This window comes from Hypanus sabinus, chromosome 6, assembly GCF_030144855.1.
Source record: "Hypanus sabinus isolate sHypSab1 chromosome 6, sHypSab1.hap1, whole genome shotgun sequence".
NCBI lineage: Eukaryota > Metazoa > Chordata > Chondrichthyes > Myliobatiformes > Dasyatidae > Hypanus > Hypanus sabinus.
This window is the reverse complement of record NC_082711.1, coordinates 8,202,080-8,227,568: the sequence shown is the minus strand read 5'-3', so window position 1 is coordinate 8,227,568 and position 25,489 is coordinate 8,202,080. Positions and strand designations below refer to the sequence as shown.

The following is a 25,489-nucleotide window of genomic DNA, read 5'->3' as shown; positions in this document are numbered from 1 at the left end:
AGGATGTTGCCTGGATTAGAGAGCATGTCTACTGAGGAAAGGTCGACTGAGCTGGGGCTTTTCTCTCTGGAGTGAAAGAAGCTGAGAAGCTACACTAACCTAACTACAATGTCATAAAAGGACATTGAATCTTTGGACACTACCTCACTTTCTTTTTAATATACAGTATTTCTGTTTTTGCATGTTTTAAAAAATCTTTACTTGTTTATTGATTTACTTGTTTATTATTATTAATATTTTTATTTTATTTATGATTATTGTTATTTTTTTCTCTCTGCTGGATTATGTATTGCATTGAACTGCTGCTGCTAAGTTAACAAATTTCACGTCACAGACCGGTGATTCTGATTCAGGCCTCTGCAATACTGCGCACCATAATTTGCAGGTTGAGTCTGTGGTGAGGAAGGCAAATGCACTGTTAGCATTCATTTCAAGAGGACTAGAATATAAAAGCAAGGATGTCATGCTGAAGCTTTATAAGGCATTGGTCAGTCTGCCCTTCGAGTATTGTGAGCAGTTTTGGGCCCCATATCTAAGAAAGGATATGCTGGTGTTGTAGGGGCTTCAGAGGAGGTTTACAAGAATGATCTGGGAATGAACAGGTTAACATAGGAGAAGTATCTGATGTCTCTGGGACTGTACTCACTGGAGTTTAGAAGAATGGGGGGGAGGTGGAATCTCATTGAAACCTATCGAATATTGAAAGGCTTAGATAGAGTGGACATGGAGAGGATGTTGTCGACAGTGGGGGGGAGCCTTGGACCAGAGGGCACAGCTCCAGAAAACAAGGATGTCCATTTAGAACAGAGATGAGGAGGAATTTCTTTAACCAGCAGGTGATGAATCTGTGGAATTCATTGCCACAAATGTTTTTCATTGGCTGTACTTAAAGGTCAGGATTATATGTTTTTGATTAGTCAGGGTGTCAAAATTTATATGGAGAAGGCAGGAGAATGTGGTTGAGCAGGACGATAAATCAGCCATGATGGAGTGGCGAAGCAACCAGAACGTCCCCAATGGTGGAATTCTGATCCGGTGCCCTGGTGACCATTCACACAGAGGAAATGTCTGAGACAGATACATTAACAGGTGCATGTATAAAACAGGATTAGACAGGATATGGGCAATGGGAACTGGGGTACCACCCAGCTGCCCGGATGGCAGCTAGATGCTTTCATTAAGGATGCGTTTCTAGCTGCCCGTACTTGCAGGTGAGAGAAAGAGTGGGAGAATTGTGGACTGCGTGGTATAGGAGGACACAACAGCTGGCGTATGTTCTGCCTGGAGGTCAGTGACCAGTGGGGTTCCACATGGATCTGTTCTGGCACCCCCTACTGCTTGTGATTTTTTAAAAAATGAGATATGGATGAGAAAGTGCAAGGTTGGAACTGTTCCCTCTAAACTGTGTGGGTACGCAGCCGCACGGTAACTGAAACGCTCCCGTGCACGTGGCCCTTGTTTACCCACGGGAACCAAAACGCTCCCGTGCACGTGGCCCTTGTTTCCCCGTGGGAACCGAAACGCTCCCGTGCACGTGGCCCTTGTTTCCCCACGGGAACCGAAACCCTCCCGTGCACGTGGCCCTTGTTTCCCCACGGGAACCGAAACCCTCCCGTGCACGTGGCCCTTGTTTCCCCACGGGAACCGAAACCCTCCCGTGCACGTGGCCCTTGTTTCCCCGTGGGAACCGAAACTCTCCCGTGCACGTGGCCCTTGTTTCCCTGTGGGAACCGAAACCCTCCCGTGCACGTGGCCCTTGTTTCCCTGTGGGAACCCAAACCCTCCCGTGCACGTGGCCCTTGTTTCCCCGTGGGAACCCAAACCCTCCCGTGCACGTGGCCCTTGTTTCCCCACGGGAACCCAAACCCTCCCGTGCACATGGCCCTTGTTTCCCCATGGGAACCGAAACCCTCCCGTGCACGTGGCCCTTGTTTCCCCGTGGGAACCCAAACCCTCCCGTGCACGTGGCCCTTGTTTCCCCGTGGGAACCCAAACCCTCCCGTGCACGTGGCCCTTGTTTCCCCAAGGGAACCGAAACCCTCCCGTGCACGTGGCCCTTGTTTCCCCACGGGAACCGAAACCCTCCCGTGCACGTGGCCCTTGTTTCCCCACGGGAACCCAAACCCTCCCGTGCACGTGGCCCTTGTTTCCCCGTGGGAACCGAAACCCTCCCGTGCACGTGGCCCTTGTTTCCCCACGGGAACCGAAACGCTCCCGTGCACGTGGCCCTTGTTTCCCCACAGGAACCGAAACGCTCCCGTGCACGTGGCCCTTGTTTCCCCACGGGAACCGAAACGCTCCTGTGCACGTGGCCCTTGTTTCCCCACGGGAACCGAAACGCTCCTGTGCACGTGGCCCTTGTTTCCCCACGGGAACCGAAACGCTCCCGTGCACGTGGCCCTTGTTTCCCCACGGGAACCGAAATGCACCCGTGCACGTGGCCCTTGTTTCCCCGTGGGAACCGAAACCCTCCCGTGTACGTGGCCCTTGTTTCCCCGTGGGAACCGAAACCCTCCCGTGCACGTGGCCCTTGTTTCCCCATGGGAACCGAAACCCTCCCGTGCATGTGGCCCTTGTTTCCCCACGGGAACCGAAACCCTCCCGTGCACGTGGCCCTTGTTTCCCCACGGGGAACCGAAACCCTCCCGTGCACGTGGCCCTTGTTTCCCCGTGGGAACCGAAACGCTCCCGTGCACGTGGCCCTTGTTTCCCCACGGGGAACCGAAACCCTCCCGTGCACGTGGCCCTTGTTTCCCCACGGGGAACCGAAACCCTCCCGTGCACGTGGCCCTTGTTTCCCCGTGGGAACCGAAACCCTCCCGTGCACGTGGCCCTTGTTTCCCCACGGGAACCGAAACGCTCCCGTGCACGTGGCCCTTGTTTCCCCACGGGAACCGAAACGCTCCCGTGCACGTGGCCCTTGTTTCCCCACGGGAACCGAAACCCTCCCGTGTACGTGGCCCTTGTTTCCCCACGGGAACCGAAACCCTCCCGTGCACGTGGCCCTTGTTTCCCCGTGGGAACCGAAACCCTCCCGTGCACGTGGCCCTTGTTTCCCCGTGGGAACCCAAACCCTCCCGTGCACGTGGCCCTTGTTTCCCCACGGGAACCCAAATCCTCCCGTGCACGTGGCCCTTGTTTCCCCACGGGGAACCGAAACGCTCCCGTGCACGTGGCCCTTGTTTCCCCACGGGAACCGAAACCCTCCCGTGCACGTGGCCCTTGTTTCCCCGTGGGAACCGAAACCCTCCCGTGCACGTGGCCCTTGTTTCCCCGTGGGAACCCAAACCCTCCCGTGCACGTGGCCCTTGTTTCCCCACGGGAACCCAAATCCTCCCGTGCACGTGGCCCTTGTTTCCCCACGGGGAACCGAAACGCTCCCGTGCACGTGGCCCTTGTTTCCCCACGGGGAACCGAAACGCTCCCGTGCACGTGGCCCTTGTTTCCCCGCGGGAACCGAAACGCTCCCGTGCACGTGGCCCTTGTTTCCCCGTGGGAACCGAAACGCTCCCGTGCACGTGGCCCTTGTTTCCCCAAGGGAACCGAAACGCTCCCGTGCACGTGGCCCTTGTTTCCCCGCGGGAACCGAAACCCTCCCGTGCACGTGGCCCTTGTTTCCCCGTGGGAACCGAAACCCTCCCGTGCACGTGGCCCTTGTTTCCCCACGGGAACCGAAACGCTCCCGTGCACGTGGCCCTTGTTTCCCCACGGGAACCGAAACGCTCCCGTGCATGTGGCCCTTGTTTCCCCACGGGAACCGAAACCCTCCCGTGTACGTGGCCCTTGTTTCCCCACGGGAACCGAAACCCTCCCGTGCACGTGGCCCTTGTTTCCCCGTGGGAACCGAAACCCTCCCGTGCACGTGGCCCTTGTTTCCCCGTGGGAACCCAAACCCTCCCGTGCACGTGGCCCTTGTTTCCCCACGGGAACCCAAATCCTCCCGTGCACGTGGCCCTTGTTTCCCCACGGGGAACCGAAACGCTCCCGTGCACGTGGCCCTTGTTTCCCCACGGGAACCGAAACCCTCCCGTGCACGTGGCCCTTGTTTCCCCGTGGGAACCGAAACCCTCCCGTGCACGTGGCCCTTGTTTCCCCGTGGGAACCCAAACCCTCCCGTGCACGTGGCCCTTGTTTCCCCACGGGAACCCAAATCCTCCCGTGCACGTGGCCCTTGTTTCCCCACGGGGAACCGAAACGCTCCCGTGCACGTGGCCCTTGTTTCCCCACGGGGAACCGAAACGCTCCCGTGCACGTGGCCCTTGTTTCCCCGCGGGAACCGAAACGCTCCCGTGCACGTGGCCCTTGTTTCCCCGTGGGAACCGAAACGCTCCCGTGCACGTGGCCCTTGTTTCCCCAAGGGAACCGAAACGCTCCCGTGCACGTGGCCCTTGTTTCCCCGCGGGAACCGAAACCCTCCCGTGCACGTGGCCCTTGTTTCCCCAAGGGAACCGAAACGCTCCCGTGCACGTGGCCCTTGTTTCCCCGCGGGAACCGAAATGCTCCCGTGCACGTGGCCCTTGTTTCCCCGCGGGAACCGAAACGCTCCCGTGCACGTGGCCCTTGTTTCCCCACGGGAACCGAAACGCTCCCGTGCACGTGGCCCTTGTTTCCCCGTGGGAACCGAAACCCTCCCGTGCACGTGGCCCTTGTTTCCCCGTGGGAACCCAAACCCTCCCGTGCACGTGGCCCTTGTTTCCCCACGGGAACCCAAACCCTCCCGTGCACGTGGCCCTTGTTTCCCCGTGGGAACCGAAACCCTCCCGTGCACGTGGCCCTTGTTTCCCCACGGGAACCGAAACGCTCCCGTGCACGTGGCCCTTGTTTCCCCGTGGGAACCGAAACCCTCCCGTGCACGTGGCCCTTGTTTCCCCACGGGAACCCAAATCCTCCCGTGCACGTGGCCCTTGTTTCCCCACGGGAACCCAAACCCTCCCGTGCACGTGGCCCTTGTTTCCCCGTGGGAACCCAAACCCTCCCGTGCACGTGGCCCTTGTTTCCCCACGGGGAACCGAAACGCTCCCGTGCACGTGGCCCTTGTTTCCCCACGGGAACCGAAACCCTCCCGTGCACGTGGCCCTTGTTTCCCCGCGGGAACCGAAACGCTCCCGTGCACGTGGCCCTTGTTTCCCCACGGGAACCGAAACCCTCCCGTGTACGTGGCCCTTGTTTCCCCACGGGAACTGAAACCCTCCCGTGCACGTGGCCCTTGTTTCCCCACGGGAACCGAAACCCTCCCGTGCACGTGGCCCTTGTTTCCCCACGGGAACCGAAACGCTCCCGTGTACGTGGCCCTTGTTTCCCCGCGGGAACCGAAACGCTCCCGTGCACGTGGCCCTTGTTTCCCCGCGGGAACCGAAACGCTCCCGTGCACGTGGCCCTTGTTTCCCCACGTGGCTGAAATAAAAAAGACCAAAAAAAAGGCTCATGAAATATGAAAGGTACTTTTTGTACTTCATTTCATTATACCCTTCAACTGATAAATAAAATCAAAAGTGTGTGATTTTCAAATTTTTATTCCAAATATTCATAATGTGCATTATTAAAAAAAACATTTAAAGTGCCACACAGTTTTCAGCCTGAGTAAGATTCCCCTGCTCAGAACAACAGCTGGTCCATGCAGCTGCAGAATAGTTAGAGAGATCGTTAGTAAGTCTGCAGACTGGTAGAGTTGTGGATAGTGTAGAAGGATGTTTAAGTTACAACAGGACATCGACAGGATGCAGAACTGGGCTGAGAAGTGGCAGATGGAGTTCAACCCAGAAAAGTGTGAGGTGATTCACTTTGGAAAGTCAAATTTGAAGGCAGAGAACAGGGTTAATGACAAGATTCTTACCAGAGCGGAGTAACAGAGTAACTCGGGGTTCACACCCATTGACTATTCCCAAGGGCGGAAATGGCTAGCAAGAGGAGACATAACTTTAAGGTGATTGGAGAAAATGGGAGATGTCAGAGGTAGATTTTTTGCAAAGAGAGTGGTAGATGTATGGAACGCGCTGCCGGGGGTGCTTGTAAAGGCAGATGTATTGGGGGCACTTAGAGACTCTTAGACAGGCACATGGGTGATAGAAAGGTGGAGAGTTCTGTGGGAGGGAAGGGTTAGATTGATGTTAAAGTAGGTTAGAAAGTCAGCACAACACTGTACCATGCTGTATTTTTCTGTTTTCTCTTCTATATTCTATACATCAATTACAGAAACAAGCAGTGAAATGGCAGATAGAGTTTAATCTGGGCAAGGTGTGAAGTGTTGCACTTTGGAAGGTGAAATATTTGAAAAGTATACAGTTCCCAGCAGATCCCTTAACAGTATTGTTGCACGGAGGGATCATGTGGTGCAAGTCCATAGCTCCCAGAAAATGGAAACGCAGGTAGATAGAGGGGTAAAGAAGGCACGTGGTGTACTTGCCTTAATCGTTCAGGGCTGCAGCTGTGTCAGGTGTTGGTTCGGCCACACTTGGAATATCGAGTTCTGTTACAGGAAGGATGTGAAGGCCGAGGAGGAGGTATAGGAGAGGTTCACCTGGTTCAGAGGGAATTTTGGACAAACCTGGTTTAGTTTTCTCTGGAGCATCACAGGCTGAGGGAGATCGATACAACTGAGGGGAGACTGGATGCAAGTTTATAAAATGATGGGAGGCAGAAACAGTCAGGGTCTTTTTTCCCTGGGAAGGGTGGCGTAGGGCTCTGGGTGTTGGAGTTCGGAGTTCAATTCCAGCATCACTTGTAAGGACTTTGTACGTATTCCCCATGACCGCGTGGGTTTCCTCCCACAGTCCAAAGACGTACTAGTTAGTAGGTTAATTGTAAAATGTCCTATCGGGGGTTGCTAGGCAGTGCGTTTGAAAGGCTGCAAGGGCTTATTCCACACTGTGTGTCAGTAAATAAATAAACCAACAGGACGGGCTTGCCCATAGAGGATGCAGGCTGAAGGTTTTGGCGGTCTGTGATCGGTGCTGTTCTGCAGGGCTTCGTACTGTGACCTCTGCTCTTTGTGATGTATACATGTGGACCAGGATGGCTGGGTTTGTACGTTTGGTGATACAAAGGGTGCTGTTGTTGTGGGTAGCATGGAAAACTGGCAAGGGATACAGTAAATCAGTTGCAGACATAGGCAGAAAATTGGCAGATGAAGTTTAACAGACAGAGTATCTTTTTCCCAGGGTTGAAATATCTAATCGACAATAGACAATAGACAGTAGGTGCAGGAGGAGGCCATTTGGCCCTTCTAGCCAGCACCACCATTCACTGTGATCATGGCTGATCAAACACAATCAGTACCCTGTTCCTGCCCTCTCCCCATATCCCTTGACCCCGCTATCTATAAGAGCTCTATCTAACTCTCTCTTGAATGCATCCAGAGACTTGGCCTCCACTGCCTTCTGGGGCAGAGCATTCCACATATCCACCACTCTCTGGGTGAAAAAGTTTTTCCGCATCTCTGTTCTAAATGGCCTACCCCTTATTCTTAAACTGTGACCTCTAGGTCTGGACTCACCCATTAGCGGGAACATGCTTCCTGCCTCCAGTGTGTCCAATCCCTTAATAATCTTATACGTTTCAACCAGATCCCCTCTCATCCTTCTAAATTCCAGTGTATACAAGCCCAGTCGCTCCAATCTTTCAACATATGACAGTCCCGCCATTCCGGGAATTAACCTTGTGAACCTACGCTGCACTCCCTCAATAGCAAGAATGTCCTTCCTCAAATTTGGAGACCAAAACTGCACACAATACTCCAGGTGGGGGTCTCACCAGGGCCCTGTACAGCTGCCTGAGTATAATAGCAGAGGGCATGTATTTACGGTGTGAGGGGTAAATTCAAAGGAGCTGGGAGGGGCAAGATTTTTACACAGAGAGGAGTGGGTGCTTAGATGCAGGGGGGTAGTGGCAGAGGATTTTTAAGAGAAGTTCTTGATGAAAGAGATTTCATGAAACAGATTTAAGAGATGAAAGAGATGTTTGGTACGGACTAGGAGGGCCGAGAAGACCTGTTTCCGTGCTGTAATTGTTATATGGTTATATGTTTAGATGGGCACATGAATTAAAGGAAAATGGAAGGATATGAACCTTGTGTAGGCAGAAAGAATTAGTTTAGTTGGCCATTTGGTTACTAATCGAATTGGTTCAGCACAAACATTGTGGGCTGAAGGGCCTATTCCTGTGCTGAACTGGTCTGTGTTCTATGACGCAGGCCTTTTGGCCCAACTGATCCAGGCTGACCAAGCTGCACAACTAAGATAACCCCATCTGTCTTGTGTTTGGCCCATAACCCTCTAGACCTCTCCTCTACGTGTACCTGTCCAATTGCCTTTTAAATGTCCTCTAGACCTCTTCTCTACGTGTACCTGTCCAATTGCCTTTTAAATGTCCTCTAGACCTCTCCTCTACGTGTACATGTCCAATTGTCTTTTAAATGTCCTCTAGACCTCTCCTCTACGTGTACCTGTCCAATTGCCTTTTAAATGTCCTCTAGACCTCTCCTCTACGTGTACCTGTCCAATTGTCTTTTAAATGTCCTCTAGACCTCTCCTCTACGTGTACCTGTCCAATTGTCTTTTAAATGTCCTCTAGACCTCTCCTCTACGTGTACCTGTCCAATTGTCTTTTAAATGTCCTCTAGACCTCTCCTCTACGTGTACCTGTCCAATTGTCTTTTAAATGTCCTCTAGACCTCTCCTCTACGTGTACCTGTCCAATTGTCTTTTAAATGTCCTCTAGACCTCTCCTCTACGTGTACCTGTCCAATTGTCTTTTAAATGTCCTCTAGACCTCTCCTCTATGTGTACCTGTCCAATTGTCTTTTAAATGTCCTCTAGACCTCTCCTCTACGTGTACCTGTCCAATTGTCTTTTAAATGTCCTCTAGAACGCTCCTCTATGTGTACCTGTCCAATTGTCTTTTAAATGTCCTCTAGACCTCTCCTCTACGTGTACCTGTCCAATTGTCTTTTAAATGTCCTCTAGACCTCTCCTCTACGTGTACCTGCCCAATTGTTTTTTAAATGTCCTCTAGACCTCTCCTGTACCTGTCCAATTGTCTTTTAAATGTTGGTCAACATACAGTACCTGCCTCCAATACTTCCTCTGAAAGCTCAGACTACCACCTGGGTTAAAAAACCCTCAGGTTCTGATTAAATCTTTCCCCTCTCACCTTTAACCTGTGCTTTCTAGTTCCCCCAAAACCGCCTGCATTCACCCTATTTACCTGCCCCCTGCCATGACTTTATAAGGTCACCCATCATTCTTTAACACTGAAGAGGGTAAAGCCCCACTCTGCAACAAGTCATATAGCTCTATAAAACCCTGGTTAGACCACACTTGGGATATTGTGTTCAATTCTGGTGTCTGCTGCCTGGATTAGAGAGGGTGTAGCGGAGATTCACCAGGATGCTGCCTGGATTAGAGAGGGTGCAGAGGAGATTTACGAGGATGCTGCCTGGATTAGAGAGAGTGCAGAGGAGATTCACCAGGACGCTGCCTGGATTAGAGAGGGTGCAGAGGAGAATCACCAGGACGCTGCCTGGATTAGAGAGGGTGCAGAGGAGATTCACCAGGATGCTGCCTGGATTAGAGAGGGTGCAGAGGAGATTCACCAGGACGCTGCCTGGATTAGAGAGGGTGCAGAGGAGAATCACCAGAACGCTGCCTGGATTAGAGAGGGTGCAGAGGAGATTCACCAGGATGCTGCCTGGATTAGAGAGGGTGCAGAGGAGATTCACCAGGATGCTGCCTGGATTAGAGAGGGTGCAGAGGAGATTTACCAGGATGCTGCCTGGATTAGAGAGGGTGCAGAGGAGATTCACCGGGATGCTGCCTGGATTAGAGAGGGTGCAGAGGAGATTCACCTGGATGCTGCCCGGATTAGAGAGGGAGCAGAGGAGATTCACCGGGACGCTGCCTGGATTAGAGAGGGTGCAGGGAGATTCACCAGGACGCTGCCTGGATTAGAGAGGGAGCAGAGGAGATTCACCAGGATGCTGCCTGGATTAGAGAGGGTGCAGAGGAGATTCACCAGGATGCTGCCTGGATTAGAGAGGGTGCAGAGGAGATTTACCAGGATGCTGCCTGGATTAGAGAGGGTGCAGAGGAGATTCACCAGGATGCTGCCTGGATTAGAGAGGGTGCAGAGGAGATTCACCAGGACGCTGCCTGGATTAGAGAGGGTGCAGAGGAGATTTACCAGGATGCTGCCTGGATTAGAGAGGGTGTAGAGGAGATTCACCAGGATTCTGCCTGAATTAGAGAGGGTGCAGAGGAGATTCACCAGGATGCTGCCTGGATTAGAGAGGGTGCAGAGGAGATTCACCTGGATGCTGTCTTGATCAGAGAGGGTGCAGAGGAGATTCACCAGGACGCTGTCTTGATCATAGAGGGTGCAGAGGAGATTCACTGGGACGCTGCCTGGATCAGAGAGGGTGCAGAGGAGATTCACCAGGACGCTGTCTTGATCAGAGAGGGTGCAGAGGAGATTCACCAGGACACTGTCTTGATCAGAGAGGGTGCAGAGGAGATTCACCAGGACACTGCCTGGATCAGAGAGGGTGCAGAGGAGATTCACCAGGACACTGTCTTGATCAGAGAGGGTGCAGAGGAGATTCACCTGGATGCTGTCTTGATCAGAGAGGGTGCAGAGGAGATTCACCGGGATGCTGCCTGGATTAGAGAGGGTGCAGAGGAGATTCACCAGGACGCTGCCTGGATTAGAGAGGGTGCAGAGGAGATTCACCAGGACACTGCCTGGATCAGAGAGGGTGCAGAGGAGATTCACCAGGATGCTGCCTGGATTAGAGAGGGTGCTGAGGAGATTCACCAGGACACTGCCTGGATCAGAGAGGGTGCAGAGGAGATTCACCAGGACACTGCCTGGATCAGAGAGGGTGCAGAGGAGATTCACCAGGACACTGCCTGGATCAGAGAGGGTGCAGAGGAGATTCACCACGACACTGCCTGGATTAGAGAGGGTGCAGAGGAGATTCACCAGGACACTGTCTTGATCAGAGAGGGTGCAGAGGAGATTCACCAGGACACTGTCTTGATCAGAGAGTAGGTTTTATGAGGATAGGTCGAGTGAGCTTGGGCTTTTCTCTTTGGAGGATGAAAGGTGACTTGATAGAGGAGTTAGATAGAGTGGACAGCCAGAGACTTTTTCCCAGGGTGGAAATGGTTAATATGAGGGGCTTACTTTTAAGATGATTGGAGGAAATATGGGGGGATGTCAGAGGTAAAGTTGTGGTGGGGGTTATAGTAGCGGCAGATAAATTAGGAACTTTTAAGACACTGTTAGGTAGATACATGGATGATAGCAAAGTGGAGGGTTATGTAGGAGGGAAAGGCTGGATTGATCTTGGAGTAAGTTAAAATGTCGGCACAGCATCACGACCAAAGGAACGATACTGTGCTGTAATGTTCTAGGTTCTATGCTCTGCTCAATCTGTCTCCGTGAATTGATTCTTAAGTGAAGAGGAGTATAGAGAGGATAAACACCAACAAGTTTCCGCTCAGGTCATGGGTTAAGGGTGAAAGGTGAAATGTTTAAGGGAAACTTCTCTCTGAGGGTGGTGAGAGTGTGGAACAAGCTGCCAGTGGAAGTGGTGAATGTGGGTTTGTTTGCAACGTTTAAGAGAAGTTTGGATAAGTACAAGGATGGGTGGGTGGGTCGATGGGACTAGACAGAACTAATGTTTGGCAAAGGCTAGATGGCCTGAAGGACACTGACGATGATACCAGAAGAAGTGTTTAAGGCAGGACTTTAAAGACATTTAAAAGATGCGTGGACAGACACATGGATAGGAAAGGCCCAGAGGAATAAGGGCCAAGCTTGGACAAATGGGACTTGTTAAGATGGGCATCCTGGTTGGTTTGGTCAATTTGGGCTGGAGGGCCTGTTTTTTTGCTGTGTGATTCCCTGATTCTGTGTTCTTCACTGATACTAACTGGTTTCTTGTAGATGCTCCGTCCTTTTGTAGTGGGAAACCAGACGGATACTATGCAGACCCAGAGGATGTCACCAGGTTCTACCTCTGTTCCAATGGAGAGATGAATCACTTCAAATGTCCTGTGGGTTTGGTCTTCAGCACCAGGGTTGTTGCATGTATCTTTCTGATCTCCACACCCCAGCCACCACAAACAACCCCAAAGACAACAACAAGAAGGCCACCAATAACCACAAGGAAACCTACAACGACAACAGCGTGGATTCCCACCACAAGAAGAATTCCTTCAACAACACAGAAGATTCCTACAACAAGAAAAACTACAACAACAGAAATTCCCACCACCACCACCACAACAAAAGTTCCCACAACGACAACAACAACAGAAATTCCCACCACCACAACCACAACAACAACAGAAGTTCCCACAACGACAACAACAACAGAAATTCCCACCAGCACCACCACAACAAAAGTTCCCACAACGACAACAACAACAGAAATTCCCACCACCACAACCACAACAAAAGTTCCCACAACGACAACAACAACAGAAATTCCCACCACCACAACCACAACAACAACAGAAGTTCCCACAACGACAACAACAACAGAAATTCCCACCACCACCACCACAACAACAACAGAAGTTCCCACAACAACAACAACAACAACAGAAATTCCCACCACCACCACCACCACCACCACAACAACAACAACGGAAGTTCCAACAACAACAACAATGGAAGTTCCTACAACTCCAGAAACTACACCAACAACAGAAGTTGCTACAACAAGGAAAACTACAACAACAAAAATTCCAACCACCACAACAACAACAACGACAACAACAGAAGTTCCCACAACAACAACAACAACAACAACAGAAGTTGCTACAACAAGGAAAACTACAACAACAATAAAAATTCCAACCACCACAACAACAACAATGACAACAACAGAAGTTCTCACAACAACAACAAAAGTTCCTGCTACAAGAAAAACTACAACAACAGAAATTCCCATTACCACCACCACAACAACAACAGAAATTCCCACTACCACGACCACCACAACAACAACAGAAATTCCCAGCACCACCACCGCAACAACAGAAATTCCCACTACCACAACAACAGAAATTCCCACTACCACCACAACAACAACAACAGAATTTCCCACTACCACAACAACAACAGAAATTCCCACCACCACCACAACAACAGAAATTCCCACTACCACCACAACAACAACAGAAATTCCCACCACCACAACAACAACAGAAATTCCCACTACCACCACAACAACAACAGAAATTCCCACCACCACCACAACAACAGAAATTCCCACCACCACCACAACAACAACAGAAATTCCCACTACCACAACAACAACAACAACAGAAATTCCCACTACCACGACCACAACAACAACAGAAATTCCCACTACCACGACCACCACAACAACAGAAATTCCCACTACCACCACAACAACAACAGCAGAAATTCCCACTACCACCACAACAACAACAGAAATTCCCACTACCACCACAACAACAACAGAAATTCCCACTACCACAACAACAACAACAACAGAAATTCCCACTACCACGACCACAACAACAACAGAAATTCCCACTACCACCACAACAACAACAGCAGAAATTCCCACTACCACCACAACAACAACAGAAATTCCCACTACCACCACAACAACAACAGAAATTCCCACCACCACAACAACAACAGAAATTCCCACTACCACCACCACAACAGAAATTCCCACTACCACCACAACAACAACAGAAATTCCCACTACCACCACCACAACAGAAATTCCCACTACCACCACCACAACAGAAATTCCCACTACCACCACAACAACAACAACAGAAATTCCCACTACCACCACAACAATGACAGAAATTCCCACTACCACCACCACAACAATGACAGAAATTCCCACCACCACCACCACAACAATGACAGAAATTCCCACCACCACGACCACAACAACAGAAATTCCCACTACCACGACCACCACAAAAACAGAAATTCCCACTACCACCACCACAACAACAACAGAAATTCCCACTACCACCACAACAACAGAAATTCCCACCACCACCACAACAACAACAACAGAAATTCCCACCACCACCACAACAACAGAAATTCCCACCACCACCACAACAACAGAAATTCCCACAACAACAACAACAACAGAAATTCCCACCACCACCACAACAACAGAAATTCCCACCACCACCACAACAACAGAAATTCCCACCACCACCACAACAACAGAAATTCCCACCACCACCACAACAACAACAACAACAGAAATTCCCACCACCACCACAACAACAGAAATTCCCACCACCACCACAACAACAGAAATTCCCACCACCACCACAACAACAACAACAACAGAAATTCCCACCACCACCACAACAACAGAAGTTGCTACAACAAGGAAAACTACAACAACAACAAAAATTCCAACCACCACAACAACAACAACAGAAGTTCCCACAACGACAACAACAACAACGGAAGTTCCAATAACAACAACAACAACAACGGAAGTTCCTACAACAACAACAACAACGGAAGTTCCTACAACTCTGGAAACAACAACAACAGAAGTTCCCACAACAGCAGAGCCTGTGTTGACAGTGAAGACCACCACCTCCACAAAGGAAGACACTTCAACCTCTGCAGGTAACAGAAGACAGAGTAAGTTTACCAGCGAGTTCTTGCCAAGCAATTGTTCCAACCCTGTTATCCTTATGAGGAAAGGTGCCTTACACCACACATAGAATGTGTCATCTCTAAAGGCACCCCTGGGTGTGGAATATAGTCCCCTCCACCTCTATGGAAAGGGCTAGTGTAGAGCAAGACAATTCCCTGCTTGCTGCCTTCACAGCTTTGCTGGATATCTGTACAATTACCCAGCTTCCCAACCCTGTAGAGCTTCAGAAGACATTTGAACACAGAACATTTCGAGCTAGGTGTTTCCCTTTGGAGTGAAGGAGGATGAGGTGACTTGATAGAGGTGTACAAGATGATAAGATCTTGGCTTGATAAGATCTTTGATGAGTTGCATAGATCAACTGGACTGCCAGAAACTTTTTCCCATAGCAGAAATGGCTAGTACAAGGGGACATAATTTTAAGGTGTTTGGAGGAAAGTATAGGGGGATGACAGAGGTAGATGATTTACGCAGAGAGAGGTGGGTGTTTGGTGGTAGAGGCAGATACATTAGGGACATTTAAGAGACCCTTAGATAGGCACATGGGTGACAGAACATGGAGGGTTATGTGGGAGGGATGAGGTAAATTGATATTGGAGTGGGTTAAAAAGTTGGCACAACATCATGGGCTGAAGGGACTAAAATGTAACATGGAGCAGTCCAAGCCCTTTAGCCCACAATGTGGTGCCGACCTTTTAACCAAAGTTAATCTAACCCTTCCCTCCACTTTTCCTCCATCCATGTGCCTATCTAAGAGTTTTCTAAATGCCCTTACTGTATCTGCCTCCAGCACCACGCCTGACAGGGCGTTCCACACACCCACCACTCTCTGTGTAGAAAACCTACCTCTAACATCCCCCCCCCCCAAACTTCCACTCAATCTGTGCTTGTTGTACACCTCTAATCCTCCTCCACTCCAAAGAGAAAAGCCCTCGCTTGCTCAACCTGTCACCTTGCACACACTTCCTCATCTAGAATCGTGGCATTTATTTCAAACACACTGCACTTTCCACAGACCCACCTACCTTGTCCCATTCCATTTCCCAGCTTTGCCCACTGTTCCTTACTTCTGTCCAAATTGATTTTGGTGTTGACCCCTTGACCATTGGACCCTGATAGGATGGGCAAATTCACCCTGTTCTTTTCCTTCCCTATCTCACTGGCAGGCAACAATGATCCCCTCTGTTACTGTGTCACCCTCATAGCCCTCTACAATGTTGCTTATTACCTTCACCTCTCTTGGGGTCGTCTATTCTATCCAATGCTTCTGATGCGGCCTTTACTTCATTGGTGAGACACAAATGTACTTCTGCTCCATCGGCAAAAAGCGGTATTTTCTGCTGGCCAGCCGTTTCAATTCCTCTCCCCGTTCCCGTTCCAACACGTTGGTCCACGGCCTCCTCTTGCGTCATGATGAGGGCCCTCTCAGTGTGGCAGAGCATCACCTCATTTTCCATTCGGGTGGGGTCCAACCCGATGGCATGAACAGCGACTGCTCCTTCTGGTAGTAAACTTCTTTTCCCTCTTCCCTTTCCCTCTTCTTCGTTCCCCCACTCCGTCCCCTTAACCTCTTCTCCTCAGCCGTCCTTCACCTCCTCTTGGCGCCCCTCCTCCTTCCCTTTCTCCCATGATTTCCTATCAGATTCTTTCTTCCCCAGCCCTTCACCTTTCCCGCCAACCACATCCTAGCTTCTTACTTCACCCCCTCACACCTGCTTCCACCGTCCAGTAGCCACCCATTTCAGTCCCACTTCCCATTCCCATTCCCATTCCGACACGTCAGTCCATGGCCTCCTCTTCTGCCACTCTCAGGTTGGACGAGCAACACCTCATATTCCATCTGGGTACCCTCCCAGATGACATGATCATCGATTTCTCAAACTTCCAGTAATTTCTCTTCTCTACCCCTTCTCTCTTTTTCCATTCCCTGTTCTGGTACCCATTTCAGCCCTTCTCTTCTCACCTCCCTTCTGGTACCCTTTTTCCCCACGGTCCACTGCCCCCCCACCCATCAGAGTCCCCCTCCTTCAGCACTTTACCTTTTCCAGCTTCTTACTTCAGCCCTCCCCCACCCACTTCTGCCCTATAATAAACGTATAAGACTGATTTATTTATGTGCTAGGACTATATGTTTCTGGTTAGCTCATTAACCTTATTCATTACTCTGTAAGCTTTTATAGATCCCAAGATGCTTTATATTTTCCCTCCTGTGCTTCGGCTGAGGGAGTGGAACTGCCCCAGTGCAACAGCTTTCCACTTTAGAAACTCTCCCGCACAGGTCTCCCGCCATCGTTGGATATGACAGACAACCATCATTGTCACTAACATACTTAAAACGTTTTCCTCTGATTCCCCATCACACTGCCCAACAGTCCATGTACAAAGTTCAACAATACACGGATCTGTTTAGGTACTTGATGATCACGGCTGTTCTTTACGATGTTCCAGACTCTCTTGAGCTGATGTTGTGATTCCCTTGTAGGACCTCCTGATGTCGATCCCAACTTCTGCCTTGACAAAGGAACTGGCATTTTTCCGGATTCTCTGGACATATTTAGCTTTTATCAGTGTTTTCAGGGGAAAACATTTCATTTACAGTGTCCCAAGACATTGGTTTTCGATCCAAGAAAAAGAATATGTGATTGGCCAGTGATTCCTGACAAAGGTAAATAAATTTGGCCAATTCTAGTATTGATTTGAATTGACTTTATTACTCACATCCTTCATATACATGAGGAGTGAAAATCTTTACATTACGTCTCTATCTAAATGTGCAATATGCAATTTATAGTAATTTATAATAAATAATATGTACAACAGGATATAGAACTGTATAACATAGAAATACAGTTGTCAACATGAACGGCCTGGTGGAAGATGCTGTCCCGGAGCCTCCTGGTCCTAGTTTTTATGCTGTGATACAGTTTCCCGGACGGTAGCAGGTTGGGGTTGGGGTGGTTGGGGTGACTCAGGTCCTCAATAACCCTTCAGGCCCTTTTCACACATCTGTCTCTGTAAATGTCCTGAATCATGGGAAGTTCACAACTACAGATGTGCTGGGCTGTCCGCACCGCTCTCTGCAGAGTCCTGCGATTGAGGGAAGTGCAGTTCCCATACCAGGCAGTGATGCAGCCAGTCAGGATGCTCTCAATTGTTCCCCTGTAGAAAGTTCTTAGGATTTTGGGGCCCATACCAAACTTCCTCAACTGTCTGAGGTGAAAGAGGTATTGCTGTGCTTTTTTCACCACACAGCTGGTATGTACAGACCACGTGAGATCCTCGGCGATGTTCATGCTGAGAAACTTAAACACATTCACCCTCTCAACCCTGAATCCATTGATGTCAATAGGGGTAAGCCTGTCTCCATTCCTCCTGTAATCCACAACCAGCTCCTTTGTTTCTGCGACATTGAGGGAGAAGTTGTTTTCTCGACACCACTGTGTCAGGGTGATGACTTCTTCTCTGTAGGCTGCCTCATTATTATTTGAGATTAGGCCAATCAGTGTAGTGTCGTCAGCAAATTTAATTAGCAGATTGGAGCTGTGGGTGGTGACACAGTCATGGGTGTACAGAGAGTAAAGGAGGGGCCTTAGTACACAGCCCTGAGGGGCTCCTGTGTTGAGGGTCAGAGGAGCAGAGGTGAGGGAGCCCACTCTTACCACCTGCTGGTGATCTGACAGGGATAGCAAACAAATAATGTTATTAGATTCTCATACAACACAACTGCACACTTACAGTAAAAATGAAACATCTACTGCTTTATGGAGAAAAATATGGAAAAGTGGAGTCACTAGGGTGGCACTTTTTTATCAGGTACACTCCACACACAACACAAAGTAATATTACCACATACTTACAAATAAAATATATTGCAGAAGATTGACATCAGGCATAAGATAAGACCATTTGGCCCACCGAGTCTGCTCCGCTATTCAATCAAGGGCTGATCCAATTCTACCATGGGAAATAACTTTGCCATATCTAATCCATTTGGGCTTTTTAACATTCGGAATGTTCCTATGAGATCCCCCCTCATTCTCCTGAACTCCAGGGAATACAGCACAAGAGCTGCCAGACATTCCTCATACGGTAACCCTTTCATTCCTGGAATCGTTCTCGTGAATCTTCTCGGAACCCTCTCCAATGTCAGTATATCCTTTCCAAAAAAAGGAGCCCAAAACTGCACACAACACTCCAAGTGTGGTCTCACAAGTGCCTTATAGAGCTGCAACATCACATCCCTGCTCTTATATTCTATATCTCTAGAAATGAATGCCAACATTGCAGTCGCCTTCTTAACTACCAACTCAACCTGGAGGTTAACCTTTAGGGTATCCTGCACAAGGACTCCCAAGTCCCTTTGCATCTCTGCAGTTTGAATTTTCTCTCCCTCTATATAATAGTCTGCCCCTTTATTTCTTCCACTAAAGTGCATGACCATTTTGGCTTTGGCCTGTCTTGTCACGTGCCTCCAGATACTCTGTAATCACATCCCTAACAATCAATTCAACAACTTCCCAACCACTGATGTCAGGCTAACAGGTCTATAGTTTCCTTTCTGCTGCCTCCCACCATTCTTAAATAATGGAGGAACATCTGCAGTTTTCCAGTCATCCGGTACAATGCCAGAATCTATCGATTCTTGAAAGATCATTGTTAATGCCTCCGCAATCTCTCCAGCTACTTCCTTCAGAACCTGAGGGTGCATTCCATCAGGTCCAGGAGATTTATCCACCCTCAGACCATTAAGCTTCCTGAGCACCTTCTCAATCGTAATTTTCACTGCACATACTTCACTTCCCTGACGCTCTTGAATGTGATATATGTAGGTATTTTAACATTAAATATCATATATGTAGGTATTTTGATAATAGATTGTATTTTGATTTTAAAGACAGGTGAATGGGTTTGAGAGGGAAAATAAATCAGACATGATCGAATAGAGGTCCAGTCTCAATCGGCCGAATGGCCTAATCCTACACTTGTGCCTTATGGTCTGAAAGCACCAGTATAGTCTTTGTGTGGTAGAGGAAGAGAGGATCTGAAGATCAAGACCCAAGACCTGGCAGAAAACCCTCATAATCCACTGGTCAACAGTGGTCCCTGTCCTGAGGCTTGGACGACCATCAATAGTGACTTCATTAAGTCATCCTAATTTAATGGAAGGACATCAGCTTCTCTCAGGCCTGTATCCCTTGTGGTAAGGCCCCAAGTCCCGGCCAGTCAGCTCCCGTGGGCAGGCCATTGTTGGATTCTGATGTTATGATCCAAGATTCTTTCAGAGGTCAGGAAAGAGGCACAGGAAGTGTTGCTTCATGATCATTTTATTACACATTGATGGAACAAAGAAAAATTGAAGATGGATAGTGAAGGCAGGTAGAAATGAGAAGATCTACAAACATGTGTAAGTTGCATCGTAGTATAGCTGTTTTTATACCACATAGATGAAGAAAAATTTGATTCAAATTCATAGATATGAGTCAACCAATGAGAAAGCTCTCATTCAAATAATGCAGCACCGAGAGAAGCCTCTAGAACTTTCCAGAATTATACCAATATAACTACGAGGGTTCACGTTGAACATCTCCACAAGTGTACAGTAACCACGAGGAAGTGTGTTAAAGTGTTACATATACGTAACAACTACTTAAAATACAAGCAGATAATTAACTGTTAAACTGAAAAAAAACCCACTCAATTAAACAGGCAATCCAACACTAAGTTGTTTCTATGCCCAATGTTGACCTGGCTGGGGGAGAGAATACCAACAGGACAGAGAGCGTGCAACCCTCCATGAACTGCCGGGGTTCTCTGGCCCCCAGGTCACGCCAAGATGACACGATTGATGTTGAAATAATTGCCCGTTAGCTGGGAATCTCTACATAAGAGGCAGAAGGCACAAGCTCCCCATTCTGTGGTAGCCATGTTGGTCTCCCCCATTTGCTCAGAGCCCTCAGTACCAGACTGGAAGAAAACTGACCTTTTCCCTGCAGCCTCTGTGCCCGCCTCTGGCAGGCCAGGGCGGGTTGCTGTGCTGCCTCTGATGCCCAACCTTGAGGAATGAAAGCCAACGAGATGAGGTTGGATGCTGACAATGAACGAGAACGAAAGAGGCCCCTCAGTCACCATCTGACCGATATACACTCAGTGGCCACTTTATTAGGTACACCAGTGCCCTTTCTCCTTCTTGTGAATATCGAATTAGTCAATTATGGGGCACAAAAGCATGCAGACGTGGACAAGAGGTCCCGATTTTGTTCAGACCAAACAACAGAGTGGGGAAGGAATGTGACCTAAGTGACTTTGGCCATGGAATGATTGTTGGTGCCAGATGACATGGTTTGAGAATCTCAGAAACCAATGATCTCCTGCGATTTTCACGTACAACAGCCTCAAAAGTTTACAGAGAATGGTGCAAAAAATGAGAAAAGCAGCTAGTGAGCGAGCAGCAGTTCTGTGAGCAAAAAGGCTTTGTTAATGAGAGAGGTCAGATGGGAATGGCCAGACTGGTTCAAGTAGATATGAGCTGACAGCAACTCACGTGTGTGCAGAAGAGCATCTCTGAATGCACGGCAGGCCAGACTTTGAAGTGGATAGGCTATAGCAGCAGACGACCTTCAACATACACACAGGGGACACTTCACCAAGTACTGGAGGTACCTAACAAAGTGGCCATTGAGTGTAAGTTCTAGCCTTTACTTTGAGATGTAACACTTGACCCCATTCAACCCCCTGCTGATGCTACGTTCCTTGTTTTCCTTTACAGATACATTTAATGCAACGTTCTGCAGGGATAGACCTGACGGGAACTATCGCAACCCATTGAATGCCAACGTATTCTACCAGTGTGCGTCAGGAATAACTTTCCAACAGAAATGCCAGACAGGTCTGGTTTTTGACGAAGAGACCAATGCTTGTGTCTGGCCGTATAGTACCCCGACAGCAACACTGCCACAGATATCGACGCTCATGCCAGGTAGCGCAAAGAGGCAGGGGCACGTTGGTCTTGGTTCCTGATCGTTCTGCGTGCAAAGATTCAGTGAAAACCTTCTCTTGCGTACTGTTAGTCGGGCAACATGGTGGCCAGGCATTTAGCGTAACACTATGACTGCGCCAGTGATCTGGTTTCATTTCTGCTGCTATCAGTAAGCAGTTCGTACACTCTCCACTTAACCATGTGGGTTCTCTCTGGCTGCTGCCGTTTCCCCCAGCATTTTAAAGATGTACAGATTAGTAGCTTAATTGATCACATGGGAGTAATTGAGTAGAGGAAACTCATTGGGCCAGAAGGGCTTGTTACTGTACTGTATCTCCAAATACATAAATTAATACAAGATCAAATCATTATACAATGCATTAAGGTAGAATGAGGTAAAACAATAAGAATAAAGTTGTGTACACAGCTCAGCATATCACAGAAACCAACCTCCCCTCTACGACCCTAGCCTACACTTCTCACTGCCTCAGTGAAACCAACCTCCCCTCTACGACCCTAGCCTATACTTCTCACTGTCTCAGTGAAACCAACCGCCCCGCTACGACCCTAGCCTACACTTCTCACTGCCTCAGTGAAACCAACCTCCCCTCTACGACCCTAGCCTATAATTCTCACTGTCTCAGTGAAACCAACCTCCCCGCTACGACCCTAGCCTACACTTCTCACTGCCTCAGTGAAACCAACCTCCCCTCTACGACCCTAGCCTACACTTCTCACTGTCTGAGTGAAACCAACCTCCCCTCTACGACCCTAGCCTACACTTCTCACTGCCTCAGTGACACCAAAGTCCCCTCTATGACCCTAGCCTACACTTCACACTGTCTCAGTGAAACCAACCTCCCCTCTATGACCCTAGCCTACTCTTCTCACTGTCTCAGTGAAACCAACCTCCCCTCTACGACCCTAGCCTACACTTCTGACTGCCTCAGTGACACCAAAGTCCCCTCTATGACCCTAGCCTACACTTCACACTGTCTCAGTGAAACCAACCTCCCCTCTATGACCCTAGCCTACACTTCTCACTGCCTCAGTGAAACCAACCTCCCCCTCTATGACCCTAGCCTACACTTCTCACTGTCTCAGTGAAACCAACCTCCCCTCTACGACCCTAGCCTACACTTCTCATTGGCTCAGTGAAACCAACCTCCCCTCTACGACCCTAGCCTACACTTCTCACTGTCTCAGTGAAACCAACCTCCCCTCTACGACCCTAGCCTACACTTCTCACTGTCTCAGTGAAACCAACGTCCCCTCTATGACCCTAGCCTACACTTCTCACTGTCTCAGTGAAACCAACGTCCCCTCTACGACCCTAGCCTACACTTCTCACTGTCTCAGTGAAACCAACGTCCCCTCTACGACCCTAGCCTACACTTCTCATTGGCTCAGTGAAACCAACGTCCCCTCTACGACCCTAGCCTACACTTCTCATTGCCTGAGTGAAACCAACCTCCCCTCTACGACCCTAGCCTACACTTCTCACTGCCTGAGTGAAACCAACCTCCCCTCTACGACCCTAGCCTACACTTCTCACTGTCTGAGTGAAACCAACCTCCCCTCTACGACCCTAGCCTACACTTCTCACTGTCTGAGTGAAACCAACCTCCCCTCTACGACCCTAGCCTACACTTCTCACTGTCTCAGTGAAACCAACCTCCCCTCTACGACCCTAGCCTACACTTCTCACTGTCTCAGTGAAACCAACCTCCCCTCTACGACCCTAGCCTACACTTCTCACTGTCTCAGTGAAACCAACCTCCCCTCTACGACCCTAGCCTACACTTCTCACTGTCTCAGTGAAACCAACCTCCCCTCTACGACCCTAGCCTACACTTCTCACTGTCTCAGTGAAACCAACCTCCCCTCTATGACCCTAGCCTACACTTCTCACTGTCTCAGTGAAACCAACCTCCCCTCTACGACCCTAGCCTACACTTCTCACTGTCTCAGTGAAACCAACGTCCCCTCTACGACCCTAGCCTTCACTTCTCACTGTCTCAGTGAAACCAACCTCCCCTCTACGACCCTAGCCTACTCTTCTCACTGTCTGAGTGAAACCAACCTCCCCTCTATTACCCTAGCCTACACTTCTCACTGTCTCAACCAACCTCCCCTCTACGACCCTAGCCTACACTTCTCACTGCCTCAGTGAGACCAACCTCCCCTCTACGACCCTAGCCTACACTTCTCACTGCCTCAGTGAAACCAACCTCCCCTCTACGACCCTAGCCTCACTGTCTGAGTGAAACCAACCTCCCCTCTACGACCCTAGCCTACACTTCTCACTGTCTGAGTGAAACCAATCTCCCCTCTACGACCCTAGCCTACACTTCTCACTGTCTGAGTGAAACCAACCTCCCCTCTACGACCCTAGCCTATACTTCTCACTGTCTCAGTGAAACCAACCTCCCCTCTACGACCCTAGCCTACACTTCTCACTGTCTCAGTGAAACCAACCTCCCCTCTACGACCCTAGCCTACACTTCTCACTGTTTCAGTGAAACCAACCTCCCCTCTACGACCCTAGCCTACACTTCTCACTGTCTGAGTGAAACCAACCTCCCCTCTACGACCCTAGCCTACACTTCTCACTGCCTCAGTGAAACCAACCTCCCCTCTACGTCCCTAGCCTCACTGTCTCAGTGAAACCAACCTCCCCTCTACGACCCTAGCCTACACTTCTCACTGTCTGAGTGAAACCAACCTCCCCTCTACGACCCTAGCCTATACTTCTCACTGTCTCAGTGAAACCAACCTCCCCTCTACGTCCCTAGCCTCACTGTCTGAGTGAAACCAACCTCCCCTCTACGACCCTAGCCTACACTTCTCACTGTCTCAGTGAAACCAACCTCCCCTCTATGACCCTAGCCTACACTTCTCACTGTCTCAGTGAAACCAACCTCCCCTCTACGACCCTAGCCTACACTTCTCACTGTCTCAGTGAAACCAACGTCCCCTCTACGACCCTAGCCTTCACTTCTCACTGTCTCAGTGAAACCAACCTCCCCTCTACGACCCTAGCCTACTCTTCTCACTGTCTGAGTGAAACCAACCTCCCCTCTATTACCCTAGCCTACACTTCTCACTGTCTCAACCAACCTCCCCTCTACGACCCTAGCCTACACTTCTCACTGCCTCAGTGAGACCAACCTCCCCTCTACGACCCTAGCCTACACTTCTCACTGCCTCAGTGAAACCAACCTCCCCTCTACGACCCTAGCCTCACTGTCTGAGTGAAACCAACCTCCCCTCTACGACCCTAGCCTACACTTCTCACTGTCTGAGTGAAACCAATCTCCCCTCTACGACCCTAGCCTACACTTCTCACTGTCTGAGTGAAACCAACCTCCCCTCTACGACCCTAGCCTATACTTCTCACTGTCTCAGTGAAACCAACCTCCCCTCTACGACCCTAGCCTACACTTCTCACTGTCTCAGTGAAACCAACCTCCCCTCTACGACCCTAGCCTACACTTCTCACTGTTTCAGTGAAACCAACCTCCCCTCTACGACCCTAGCCTACACTTCTCACTGCCTCAGTGAAACCAACCTCCCCTCTACGTCCCTAGCCTCACTGTCTGAGTGAAACCAACCTCCCCTCTACGACCCTAGCCTATACTTCTCACTGTCTCAGTGAAACCAACCTCCCCTCTACGACCCTAGCCTACACTTCTCACTGTCTCAGTGAAACCAACCTCCCCTCTACGACCCTAGCCTACACTTCTCACTGTTTCAGTGAAACCAACCTCCCCTCTACGACCCTAGCCTACACTTCTCACTGTCTCAGTGAAACCAACCTCCCCTCTACG

The 25,489-nt window shown here is 49.6% G+C and overlaps 1 protein-coding gene across 4 annotated transcripts in view; it reads left to right on the top strand.

Annotated features, from left to right (window-relative positions):
• The window catches only part of LOC132395284 (mucin-2-like), a 293,232-nt gene that overhangs the window by 250,064 nt on the left and 17,679 nt on the right, over window positions 1-25,489 (top strand). For all 4 annotated transcript variants that reach the window (XM_059971641.1, XM_059971640.1, XM_059971639.1 and 1 more), the window contains 3 exons: window positions 11,944-14,652; window positions 17,166-17,348; window positions 21,450-21,659. In XM_059971641.1, coding sequence (XP_059827624.1) covers window positions 11,944-14,652; window positions 17,166-17,348; window positions 21,450-21,659 — 3,102 coding nt within the window. The remainder of the gene's footprint in view (window positions 1-11,943; window positions 14,653-17,165; window positions 17,349-21,449; window positions 21,660-25,489) is intronic.